The sequence below is a fragment of the Solanum lycopersicum genome, chromosome 6 (genome assembly GCF_036512215.1).
Source record: "Solanum lycopersicum chromosome 6, SLM_r2.1".
NCBI lineage: Eukaryota > Viridiplantae > Streptophyta > Magnoliopsida > Solanales > Solanaceae > Solanum > Solanum lycopersicum.
The window spans coordinates 40,980,878-40,993,750 of NC_090805.1; the positions used below are offsets into that span (position 1 = coordinate 40,980,878).

General features: G+C 26.9%; 1 protein-coding gene across 1 annotated transcript; it reads right to left on the reverse strand.

The window, feature by feature from the left end:
* Window positions 1-10,992: 10,992 nt before the first annotated feature.
* Window positions 10,993-12,667, reverse strand: LOC101249183 (zinc finger protein ZAT3-like). The gene has a single exon (XM_010324606.4). The coding sequence runs from the start codon at window positions 12,272-12,274 to the stop codon at window positions 11,465-11,467; it is 810 nt and encodes a 269-aa protein (XP_010322908.1). The 5' UTR covers window positions 12,275-12,667; the 3' UTR covers window positions 10,993-11,464.
* Between the last annotated feature and the right edge of the window lie 206 nt (window positions 12,668-12,873).

The following is a 12,873-nucleotide window of genomic DNA, read 5'->3' on the forward strand; positions in this document are numbered from 1 at the left end:
TGAAGCCCAATCTTATTCCATATGACTATGATTATATTTTATTATGTATACATTATAATAGATATATTAAATAGTGAATATATTTTATTTCTTCGTGTGTTTATTTTTCAAATTTTAAATCTCCTAAAACAATCCTGAATCCACCACTAATTGTAACTCTTCAACTTTAACTCAATCCTCTTATTTGATACTCCTAATTGTGGCGGTATGAATTCGTCATAATCACTCAAATATACCTTAGAGAACATTGATTTCGATCATGTTCATTTACAAGTTGAAAATAAAACTAATTAAATGGTACTTCTATGGATAATCACTCATAACATTTATTCTACTTTTAAAAAAATTCACTTAACTTTATTAAACAACCTGTTTCGCCTAACTTCTAAAATCAGTTTATATTCAAAAAAGTATTCTTGGTGAGAAAATTCTTTTATACTAGTAAATTTAAAAATATTTTTAGCGTTTGATCAAACTTTTTAGAAGTTATTCTAAATTTCTAAATGTATTTCTCTCAAAAAAGTATAAATAAGCACGGTTGAAAAACATAAGCATTTATGACCCACAAAAATTTACCAAACTATTAAGCGTCAGAAAAATGGTAACATTTATCACTATCTATAGCCTAGTGATATATATATTATTAATTTTGTTTGCAGTGTTTGAATTAAATTGAGTTATTTGTCCTTATTTACCAGCCTAATTTATCCCATAGCGCAACACTATAGTGAGAGGATTTTTATCATCTGAGCAGCTTCTTCTTGTCACATTATAAAATATAGAGCCAGTTAAATAAGAATATGATTTATATATATTAAGAAATTTTTACTTTTTAGTGAACATGAAATAAATTAAAACGATACTTATTTTATGAACATGAAATAAATTAAAACAATACTTATTTTGAAAAGAAGCTGGAGAGTATTTGGAGGCAACCGGTGTTGACTTATTGCAAAGTTGATTAAATTGAGCATTAAATATGAGAAAGAGACAATGAAAGAAACAAGCTCAGATAAGCAGATGGACAACATTCCCTGTTTAGAAATACAGTGCAGAAAATATAGTATGAAAGAAGCAATTATTTTTTTGGCTATATAAATTATTTATTTATTTTAATAAAATAATTTCTATTTTATTTAAAAACCAGTATTTGATTATGAAAAATTCAAAGCTAACATACTTGACCTTCTATGTATAAATATTATTTTTAATAAATTTATCAAATAGAATTTCATCTCCAAAAACTCAAACTCTTAGCTAAATATTTATTTTATTTTAAATTTAATTAAATTTGAATCGTGCCGCGAAATTATCAAATGTGTACTTAGTTCAACTAACAATCGGCCATTTATTAGCATTGGTCCACTTGCTACCAAATCATATGACACTATGTTCATTTTCCCCGTTATTTCAAATAGATTCCAACATTTGACCACTCAAATTTGCCCTTTTGTCTCTAAGACCTCTCTTTTCTTTTATATAAAAAATATAAATCTTTTGTTGGGGAGGATTTAACCCAAAAAAAAAAAAAACAAGGTCCATTAAGGTTCAAAAAATCTTAATAAAAGTTAGAAATAATAATATAATAAAGAAATTCATAATTTTCGTTAAATTTAATACCAAGAATGTTAGTGCCTTTACAATTCACTTACAATTCTTTAAAGAGAATAAGATATTCAAGTCTCGATCTAAATATATATTATATTTTTTTATCACTTTATTTTCAAGCAGTAATTCTATATAATTAGTATTATATACACCAACAAAGAATTTGTTAAATTTGGTGATTTTTTTTATCATAAAAGATTAAAATCATTTGAGGATATGTTTAATAAACTATTTTATACCAATGTCAAACATAAGAAACTATTTTAATCATTCTTTTACTTGCCTCCAATACAATAATGTGTCACTCTCCAATAGATATTTTTGTAGACAAATGAATCATATTGTTAGATCTTCATTGGATCTGCTAGTAGTGGCAGACTTAAAAGATTTCCACAAGCACAAAACTACTGATTTACGAATCAAATTATATATTTACATCTCTTAAAATGAAAAAAAAATATAATTTAATTAGTATATATATATTTCACATGACCATTAATTAATAATCTAAAATTGATTGTTACTTTTTCAATGATACATTTTGGTAAGTTGACAGTGGTATAATGAGTTGAATTTGCTTGCCTTTGTCCTTGAAAGGGTGTGGTATCGAGGAAAATATTTTACATAAAAATGAGGCGGCTCAATACTAATGGAGGCCTAAAGCGAAATTTTTGCTAGAGTTTTAAATTCTAAATGAATTTTATATGTATTATTTTTTTAAAAAAAAAATTGCATTTTTAAATGTAAAGTATACTTAATATTTTTTTTATAAATAATTTATTTGATTTTATCAGTTGTTGAAAAATATTTGCTTACTCGGACAATAATTATATGAATTGTTAACATAGAATCAAGTTGATAATTTTGTATACCCCTTGTTTTTACTATGCTTGTTGTAATACTTGAAATCTAAGAAGAAATAAAAAAAGAATTTACAATTCACTTTGCTCAACACTTTTGACTATTGATTTATATTTTTTGGTAGACTATTACTCCAACTTATCAAACATTTAAAGAAGAGAGTGTAAAAGGATTTAAAAAGAATAAAATAATATGAATATTAGCATAAAGACCCTGAAAAAATAAAACAATTATTTTTAATTTCTTCTACTTAAATAGAATTAATGAGAATAAAATCAAAGTAATTTTCTAAATTTTGTCATAAATGATTGATTTTTTTAGTTAACACTTAATTTATTATTGATAAAAAGACTCCCTAAAATTGGAGGCCTAATGCTAATGCCTTGTTCAAAATATTGATAGTAAAATATATTAGTTAAATTTTTTACATTTTTTTTAATGTTTGATACTCCATATAAGTAAAAAATAATAAATATCGACATGTTATAGAATGTGGGGTCGTGGGGTGGAATGATATTTCTGGAATTTGTTTTTATTAATTTCAATAGGAAAGTATGTTCCTTATTTCAAAGTACTTCTTTATTATTCGATAAAATATGAGGAATTTTTAACTAACAAAATATGATAAATTGAAAATTGTTTTATTGGAGAATATCATTAGCACCCTAACTATTCATAGCCATGCTAAATCAATTCATGATACTTTAGAACATTTGACTAATTAATTAAAAAAAATGTCCCTACCAACTCTTTTCAATAAGGAACCATATTCTAAAATGGAAATGTACCATAGATAAGCCGAACTCAAATTTATCTGAAAATCACTGTTTAATTATAAAAAAATTATGATAACATGTTCATTTTATTCAAAATTTATTTGAACTAAATTAGTTATTTTATAAGATAGCCCTATTTTAATATTTATTTAAAAAATATGATCAAAACACAATTTTAATTTAGTATTCTAAAATGGAAATTTACCATGTTCCCACCTTTTTCCATCTTTTCTGCATATACTTGAGATACAAGTAAAATCATTTGGAAAATTAGAATATCATATTTTATAAAGATGGTTAATGTTAATAATACATGTTATTATTGTTATTATTATTATTATTATTAAAAGTAAGATGGATATTGTTTATTTTCTCCAGATTTAAAGGGAAGTTAGTCCAAGAAAACATGTGTTGTTGCCCTCCATGGCATTTAATGCTCCGTGTTTTCATACTTCTCCACATTTATTGCTTTAATATATATTTAATGCTCATATTTCCCTTAATTTTTGTTTCTTTCTTTCGTCAATTTCTTTCTTATATTTACCGTTTATCTTTTAAATTGTTTATTCTTATATTTAAAGTTTATATTTTAAATTGTTTATTACTCTATCTGTCTCATTTTATGAGATACTATTTAATTTAATATGGTGACATAAAGAAGAAGAGGATTTTCGAAATTTATAATTTAAAACAATCTTTAGATATTTGTGTGATTGTTAAATAATTTATTAAATAAAAAAGAAGAATTTTAAAATTAAATTATTTTGATATATAATAAACGTGACATTTAAAAAAGATAAAAAAAATTACGTAATTAAGCAAATTTATACTACTTAATTATTCATTATGGATATAGTTTGCTATAATAACTACTTGCAACTAACATTATACATTAATTATATGGGTTGACTTCGAGTTTTATAATTAGTCACGTTTGTATTTATAATTCGTCAAATACATATGTATAATATATCGTTATCTAACTGATCTACATGTACAATTCACCTCTCTCACTCTTTGTCTCTCTCGCTCGCATCTCTCCTTCCTCTTCCGATCTCGCTCGCTATATATACAATTGCATATGTATAATAAACAGTAATCTTACCAATATACATATACAATTCACCTCTATCCTACTATTTCCCCTCCCTCTCCCATTCTTGCTCACCTCTCTCCTCCCTCTCCCAAACTCGCTTGCCCTATATACAAATACATATGTATAATATACAATTAACCGATATACATATACAATTCACATCTCTCCCACTCTTTGCTTGCTCTGCTCGCCTCTCTCCCCTCTCTCCCATTCTTGCTCGCCTCACTCCTTCCTATAACATGTAGTTACGAATTATAATTATCAAATTATAGTTACGTGAAAGTTCCTAAAAAATTGAATGCGACATAAATGAGACAGAGGAGTATATAAAAAATAATTTTTATTTTTATTTGTCCTCTTTAACACGTAAGAAAGACATTATTAAAATATTTCTTAAATTTATTAAATTTATATATCAATTAATATAAATATTTTAATATTTTAATAACATATGTGCAATTTGGATTAAGATATACAATGTCTATTATATATTATTATAAATAAATAAAAGTAAATTAAGGTAGTATCCATTTGTAGTTCAATTTTCTAATTTCACACATCTTGCTTCAAACATAAATAATTGCTTCAAACATAAATAATTGGTAAGGACTAAGAGGCAACTTGGACAGTACCATTCATTTTACCACAACTAAAAAACAAATAAACCGTTAATTAATGGGAAAATTGTATATAATAGCAAATTAATGACCTAAAATAAATGGAATAGCTAGGGTTTAATTTAATTGCGCTTCATAGCAAACATTAGCTAAAATTTGCCAGCGTCTCTCTCCAAAAATCTCGCTCGTCACTCTCCATTCTCGCTCGCCTCTCTCGCTTTATACACAGAAATGTATAATTCTGTTTCTATTTTGTATAAAGCGAGAGAAAATTGTGTATACACATGCAAAAATATATATCATCGTGTTATACACTTAATTATACAATTTACAAACACTTCACTTCAAATATTGCAGAGAAAAAGGCCAACGAATTATACAATTGCGAATTATACAATTGCAGTGAAATACAATTTTCTCTAGCTTTATACAACAGAAGTGTATATATTGTGTTTCTGTTTTTGTATAAAGTGAGAAAAATATATATCTTCTTGCTATACACTTATAATTATGAAATATACATACATTTTAATTCGATTCAAATGTATGCAAAGCAAATTATACAATTGTAGCGAAATAGGCCAGCAAATTATACAATTTAGGTCAGCGAATTATACAATTGTATATGTATAGCGAATTATACAGTTTTATGTTTGCTATGGATCGCAATTATGCAAACTTTGCTATAGCATACAAATATGAATTTTTTGTTTGCTATATGTGAAAGTTGCCCTTAATTAATTATATGAAACCATTTATAATAAGCACAAAACTTATACTAGTGTTTGAACAAAGTGAAAATGAATAACAAATGTAGTATATATGTTAGCATAGAGTTACTTTTTCATTGTCTACTTGTAGAGGCGGATCACAATACATATAGTTGTATGTTACATGGATTCAACCTTAAAAGTTGTAACATTAAGCTCGTTACATTTTAAAATTATAAATTCATTTCTACAATTAAAAAAACATTCAATTCATGTGAATTCGTTATTTTAAATACTAAGTCCGTCTATATTCATTATTCGAAACACTATAAGAAAACTGTGAATTACATGGAAATTTTTCTAGAAATTAATATGAAAATCCGCAAGAAACTTACTTCCTGCAAATTTTCATACTAATTTCCTGAAAATACCCATGTAATTCACAATTTTTATTAGTGAGAGCTTGTTTAATGAACATTCATTATGTCCACAAATATATTTTGGCTATTAAATTGAAGTAGGAAACCAAAGAGAAACAGCCAAATCCGTTATCTTCATAAGTAAACTTCAGACACAAGTCATCCCCACCCGACCCCACACAAAAATACACAAGTTATAGTAACTTTAGTTTTTATATTGTAAAATCAATAACAACTAACACGTTGGAGTCAGAATTTTCACTAATCAGGTTCACACATCGTCTAACTCTTACATAAAAAATGAGTTTTAGCGGCAATTAATTAGCAATTGTCGCTAAATATATATTTTTAGTTGCAATTAACACTCTTTGTATATATATGTCCCTAAAGATTTTAGCGACATTTGATCTGATGACACTTAATTAATATCAATAAAAACTTTAGCACACTATATTAATGTGTCTATTAATTGCCGTTAAAGTCACTTTTGTTGTAGTGATCCTACCTGGCTTTGCCCATGAAAACATACAATGCATTTCCATAAAATAGTGTTTGTTAAGAATAGAGTATATGTAGACTTTATCTGTACCTCAAATGTAGAAAGTGAAAGAGACTTGATGGCGTGACTTGTTTTTCTAGCTAACTAAATTGATGTATATAACCTAAACTCACAACGATATTAATAAGTCATTTCTCCACCAACTAATACTACTACTATAAGAAAAATTTCCACAGCAAACATCACCCCTCTCTTTTTCTGTTTCAACACTTAATAATAGTCTCCCTCTCCACCCCTTTTCTATAACTTTCTCAAACTACAAGAGATGTTGAAAAAAAATCACAACACAACACTATTAATTTATTTACTTCTTGTGATTTTGGTGGTTGATCATCATGATCACCATGTTAATGCAGTAAAAAACTCACAAGTTGTTAATGTTAAGCCCTTATTACCTAGTAATAACAATTCTAAATCATCTTTTTCTCAATCTTTGCCAAAAGGAGTCCCTATTCCACCTTCTGCTCCTTCCAAAAGGCACAATCAAATCAATATATGAAGACCATGAAGAAATTATTGAAGGGAAAATTATTGAACATTTCCTTTTAATATATGTTGTGAGGATTATTTTGAAGGTGCCTCCAACTGTACATGGTTCACTAGTGAGTATACATTTTCATATATTATATGATCTTATATTATTTTTGTGGAATTATTGATTACTTCTCTTAAGTTTTGTAAAGAGAAGCTATTTATAACCCATTGATATTTTTTTAAGTTGTGGTTCTTTATATCTTGGTTTTTTTTTGTGTGTGTTAAGTTCTAGATCAATTCATGACCTATTTTGTATGACTATGAAATGATTATCAATAAAACTAGAATTTACCTTATTTTATAGTTGTATTTTGAACAAATTATTTGTATATATTAAGTGAAATTTCTTAATTAACACAAATGGAATATTTGGGCTAAAATTACTGAATTCTACTAAACCTATTTCTAGCTAGGTCTGCGTTCTATCGTGATACAACATAATTGTTCTTTGTTCTCTCATGCATGATTCTTTTTAATTTTATTTTATAATCTCTCGCTTATATATGATTATTTTCCTCCTCAATTTCTTTAATTATTTCAACTGTGGACATGAAAATTTAGTAGTAACATAGAATCAAGGTCTCTAACAAACTTTTAAGAAGTGGAAGAAAACCCAACTACTATTTGACTTCTTCTTTAACAAAACAGAAGAACAAGTCATAAAATGTGTTTGGTTTGGGCCAGGGGGATTTGTCTGTGTGTCGAGGGTTTCCAAAAATAAAATAATACCACAATAATGGCGCGTAATCAGAAAAAAATTAAAATAAGAAAAATAAACAACGTAACAGTGGTAGCGTAACCAGAAAGTTTAACATTTATTATATATACATTAAAAAAAATTAAACTATATATAAATAATGTAATTTTTTCGCGTTTAGATGAAACCTCGTTTGTCAATCTTACCTAGCTCCATACCAGTCTCCATAATTTGAGAAAAATTATGATTTTAAAATGCTTAATTAATTCTACGAGTCAATATCTACTTGACAAAACTCCGGAAATAAAAAATATTTAAGTTGAAAACCACTCTATACTTAAAAATTAAATCATCATATGTCACACTTCTATAAGAAAGTAGAATTAGTCTCAAAAGGGAAGATCATGAGATTTGAAATGTTTTTTCAGTTATACAAAATTACTACTATACGTAAGTGGCAGTTTGGAAGGACAAATTTAGGTAAAATGTTTGGCATTATTTCAAGTTACATCATGTTAAATTTAGTTGTACGAGTAGCTGTTCAAGTAGTACATTTTTCGACGCTGTAGGCTATTTATCTTGCTCTTAAAAAAGAAAATGAATTGTATGTTCCTAGTATTAAATATCACATTTTGCCTCTTTTGAAATAGTTATGTCAAAAGTCATTCAATAAAAAATAGATGTCAAAGGCCGTTCAATAAAAGATTGAAATTTGTTTTTTGGAAGACCAAAATTTTCAAGATGGTTGGTACATTGTACATACCACACATAGTATAATGTCTTGCTTGCTTACGAAATTTATGTTGAAAATTTCAATGTGGACTTTGTAGCTCAATTTATAGCCTAATTAACAAAATAAATGCAAACATGCCTCAAATAGAATTAGACCAACTATTATATACTCCTTTCGTTCTTTTTTAGTTATTATTGAGAATTAAACTATATTAATTTTGATTAATATTTTAAAATTTAATACTTTTTCATTATATTAATATAAAAAATGTAATTTATAGTACTATAGGTATAACTTTTAAATATCAAAGATTTATTTTAAAATATCGAATAAATATAATCTTATTGAGCTTTACAAATTAGTCAAATTGAGTCTCGAAAAATGTAACATGATAATTAAAACAAAATAATACTTTAATCAATTTTTCATTTTTTAACTATTGTTTAAGTAAAATACAAGTCCGTTTGGATGAGTTTACAATTTGTTGAAGCAAAATGCTTTAAAAGAATTATTTAAAAATATTTGAAATAAATCGATCTAAATAGAGTATCTAAATAGACTATAGGTCAATGTTAAGAATTAAAGATTTTGATAACTATTAGTTAGACGTATAAGAGTGTTGTATTTTTTATCACTATAACAAAAATGATTATTAGCGGCATTTAATTCTTAATTGCCGCTAAATATGTATTTTTAGCGACAATTGTCACTCTTTGTATATATCCCAAAAGTCTTTGGCAACATTGGTTCTAATGACACTTAACTAATACCGGTAAAGACTTTAACACTCTTTATTAGTGTCAATATTTAATGTCGCTAAAAGTTATTTTTATTGTAGCGTATTTGCTAAATTTTAGATTTTATTAATAATAAATCCAACCTTTGGAGTAAACTAATACATATTTATTTAAAAAATTAAAAGATAATTTATCATTTAGCTTTTAATTTATGTTAAGTATAATATAAATTTTAGATCTTATTAATAATAAATCCAACCTTTGGAGTAAATTAATACATATTTATTTAAAAAATTAAAAAATAATTTATCATTTAGCTTTTAATTTTATGTTAAGTATAATACACAAGTAAAAGTGTATGAAGAATGTATACTATGAAAATATCAAATTTGTATGCCTGCCTAGTGAATATTCCAAAGGTGTAAACCTAGGCAAAGTAAAAAGGGTTCAATACTACAACTAAAGGAGTGATTAATTGGTTCATCAAATTCCAATCCAGCGTCACAAATTTTGTAAATCCGAAGGAAAAATTAGTTTAATAGATGCATTTCTGATTTATTTAATTGATATGAAAGTTGGAACATGGAGAAAATTACGAAAGTAGACTTGTTTGACTAACATATTGACCTAGCAATTGGAATTAATTAATTAATGACAAGAAAAAAACACTTAAATAAACAAAACAATTGAAATGTACTTAAAGCTATCATTTTCAGTTGATAGTTAATGTTGTTTATTTGGGTAACAAATAAGAGATGGTCATTAATGAGGACATGTGGGAGCTACGACTACTCTAAATAGAAACTTGAAAATCAAGTACCAGCAACTTATAAACTGTTTATATTATAATACTTTTCTTATTACATTTTTAATCGTTATGATTTTCTTTTATAAAATTAAATAAGATTATTTTCGTTCAATTTTAATTATCATGATTCTTTTTTAGAGTTAAATTATAAGAATTTTAATTAATATTTTAACATGTATTTTTATCATATCAATATATAAAAAATTGCAATTATAGTACTTTTCATATAGTTTTTGAAAATCTAAAGTTTTTACTTAAAATATCAAAATTGATGTAATCTAATTTAATTTTGAAAATTAGTGGAATTGACTATTGGAAAGCGCGACATGACAAATAAATTTGGACAGAGGGAGTAAGAATTTTAACTACATTTTATGATGTATTTTTTATCATATTGATTTGAAAAAAAAATTGCAATTTCTAATACTTTTCGTATAGATTATCTAAATTTATACTTATCATATCGAATGAATGTTATCTAATTTAACTTGCAATATGGCAATTAGTAGTGGACAACGGAAGTGTACAATTGATTTAAAATTCAATAACATTTGACCATTTGCGCCTTCTTATACTTTTTTGAAATGATAATAATTCTACATGCGGACTCTATATATTTTTAATCCCAAGCTTTTGAAAGCGGATTAATCCACCACCGTAGATTGTAGCATTTAATTGTAAATATTAGTTTACAATGCTTAAGGTTTTTCTATATAGGTGTATTTGTGTAGTTATAGACTAAGATTTGCGAAATGATAAAATTAATAAGTTAATGAGCTGATTAACATAAGATCATCCTCCAAGTTGAAGAATATTTACGAAAGATCTCTCTGTATATGGTCTAAAATTATAGTAGAATATAAACGTAAATCTATGCATTAATACCATTCCAAGTAAATGTACATAACATATATGTAATAATATTATATCTTTGACCTAATTTACAAACATCGAAAACACAAGTCAATAGAGTGTAGGATGCAAGCGAGAGATAAAGTCCAAGTATAACATGAAATTTACTAGTGACCTAATTTAGAACCTGTTTAACCATGTCTAGAATCTTTTAAAATAATTTTTTATTTTGTACAAAATGCTTAGGAACACTAGAGTGATTATATTTCATGTAAAACACATGCAACAAGACCAACAAGTAGCTAGAAGAGTAACATAACTACGAAGTTGTTGCTAGTTTAAGAGTAAATAGTAATATTATTTAACAGTAGCAACCACAGATGTATAATTTGCTAATAGCTTCTAGAATATAGCAATATCCCAGTAACTAATTAATTAATTATATATGTATATATAGTTATAGCTTCAACCTCAAATCCAAGGGTGAACCTGAGGAATAAGAATCATGGTGATCTTCATGATGACATGTAACTGAAGGAGGAAAATTTAGATCCAAATTATTATTAACAGCTTGTGTTAATCCTGAAGCAAAACAACCCTTCACGTTTTTATGACTCGCTCTGTGTCCACCTAATGCCTGATGTGATCCAAAAACCTTCTTGCAACCCGAACACTCGAATCGAAAATCCTTCCCTCCTCCTCCTCCGCCGGAAGAAGAAGAACAATGTTGATCTTCTGATGTAACAACACCAAAATTTTCATTTTCATTTTCATTATCAGGTAATTCTGATGACCCACCAGCCAATTGCAACAGGCACGAGGCGATCTCCTGATCCTCCTCCGTCACAATCGCATCAAAAACCGATTTGGGGTTTTTTCTAGGACTAGTCTCACGAGATTTAACATCGTGCCGCGGCCTAATATTAGGAGGGGGGTTAATACCACGCCATTGTCGTTCAGGATGACAACGCATATGACCAAAAAGCGCCTTCCATGACCAAAACTTTTTCCCGCATTCCGTACAAGGCCGAGTAATTTTGGGCGCAGTTGGGTCTGGTGGCTTTTTGGTAATTTTAGGCTTACTTATACCAGAAGTTGCAGCAGCAGCATCACCACCGATTTTAACAAATTTACTTCTTTTCCTTTTTGGATTACTGTGAAAATTATCGACGGATTGATGAACAGGTAATATAGGTGTTTCTTCGTGGAAATTGTTAGAAAAAGGATGATAACAATGGGAATTACTAGTGAAAGGATGATTTTCCATGACTAAATTTGGAGGAAGAAAAAAGTTGAAAAAAAGGGTTTGATTTGCTATATGTAGAGACAGTTTTTTTTTTTTTTTTGTGAGAGAGAAGCGGTTAATACTTGATTTACTTCATGTGTATAGGGTTAATTAGGGGGAGCAGTTCAGTTTTAGTTATTTATTTCATTTTAAAAGAGTTTTAGGGTTACTTTTTGAGCAAGGATGAGAAGAAGATGGAAAATGGATAAGCACGTCTTCTAAGCATTTTCATACACACGCTCAATTGATAACTGCTTTTCAACAATCCTTAAAACGCACCAAGCTAAATTTTAAAAAATAAATATTTTATTTATATTTCCTTTTGATTATAATACAAAAGTAATTTGTTACTGAGCAGGATTCCTATTTTTTTGCAAATGAATCTATATACTAGATATTTTATGTAATAGACTTTCACTATAACACATATATGTTAATAATAATAATAATAATGAATATGTTAATAGACTTTCACTATAATATAGATATGTTAATATTACTTTTATCATATATCAATGTTAAGTCATGTATACTCTTAGCTGATGGGAATTTATTTAAAAAATAAATAAATAGTGTTGAGG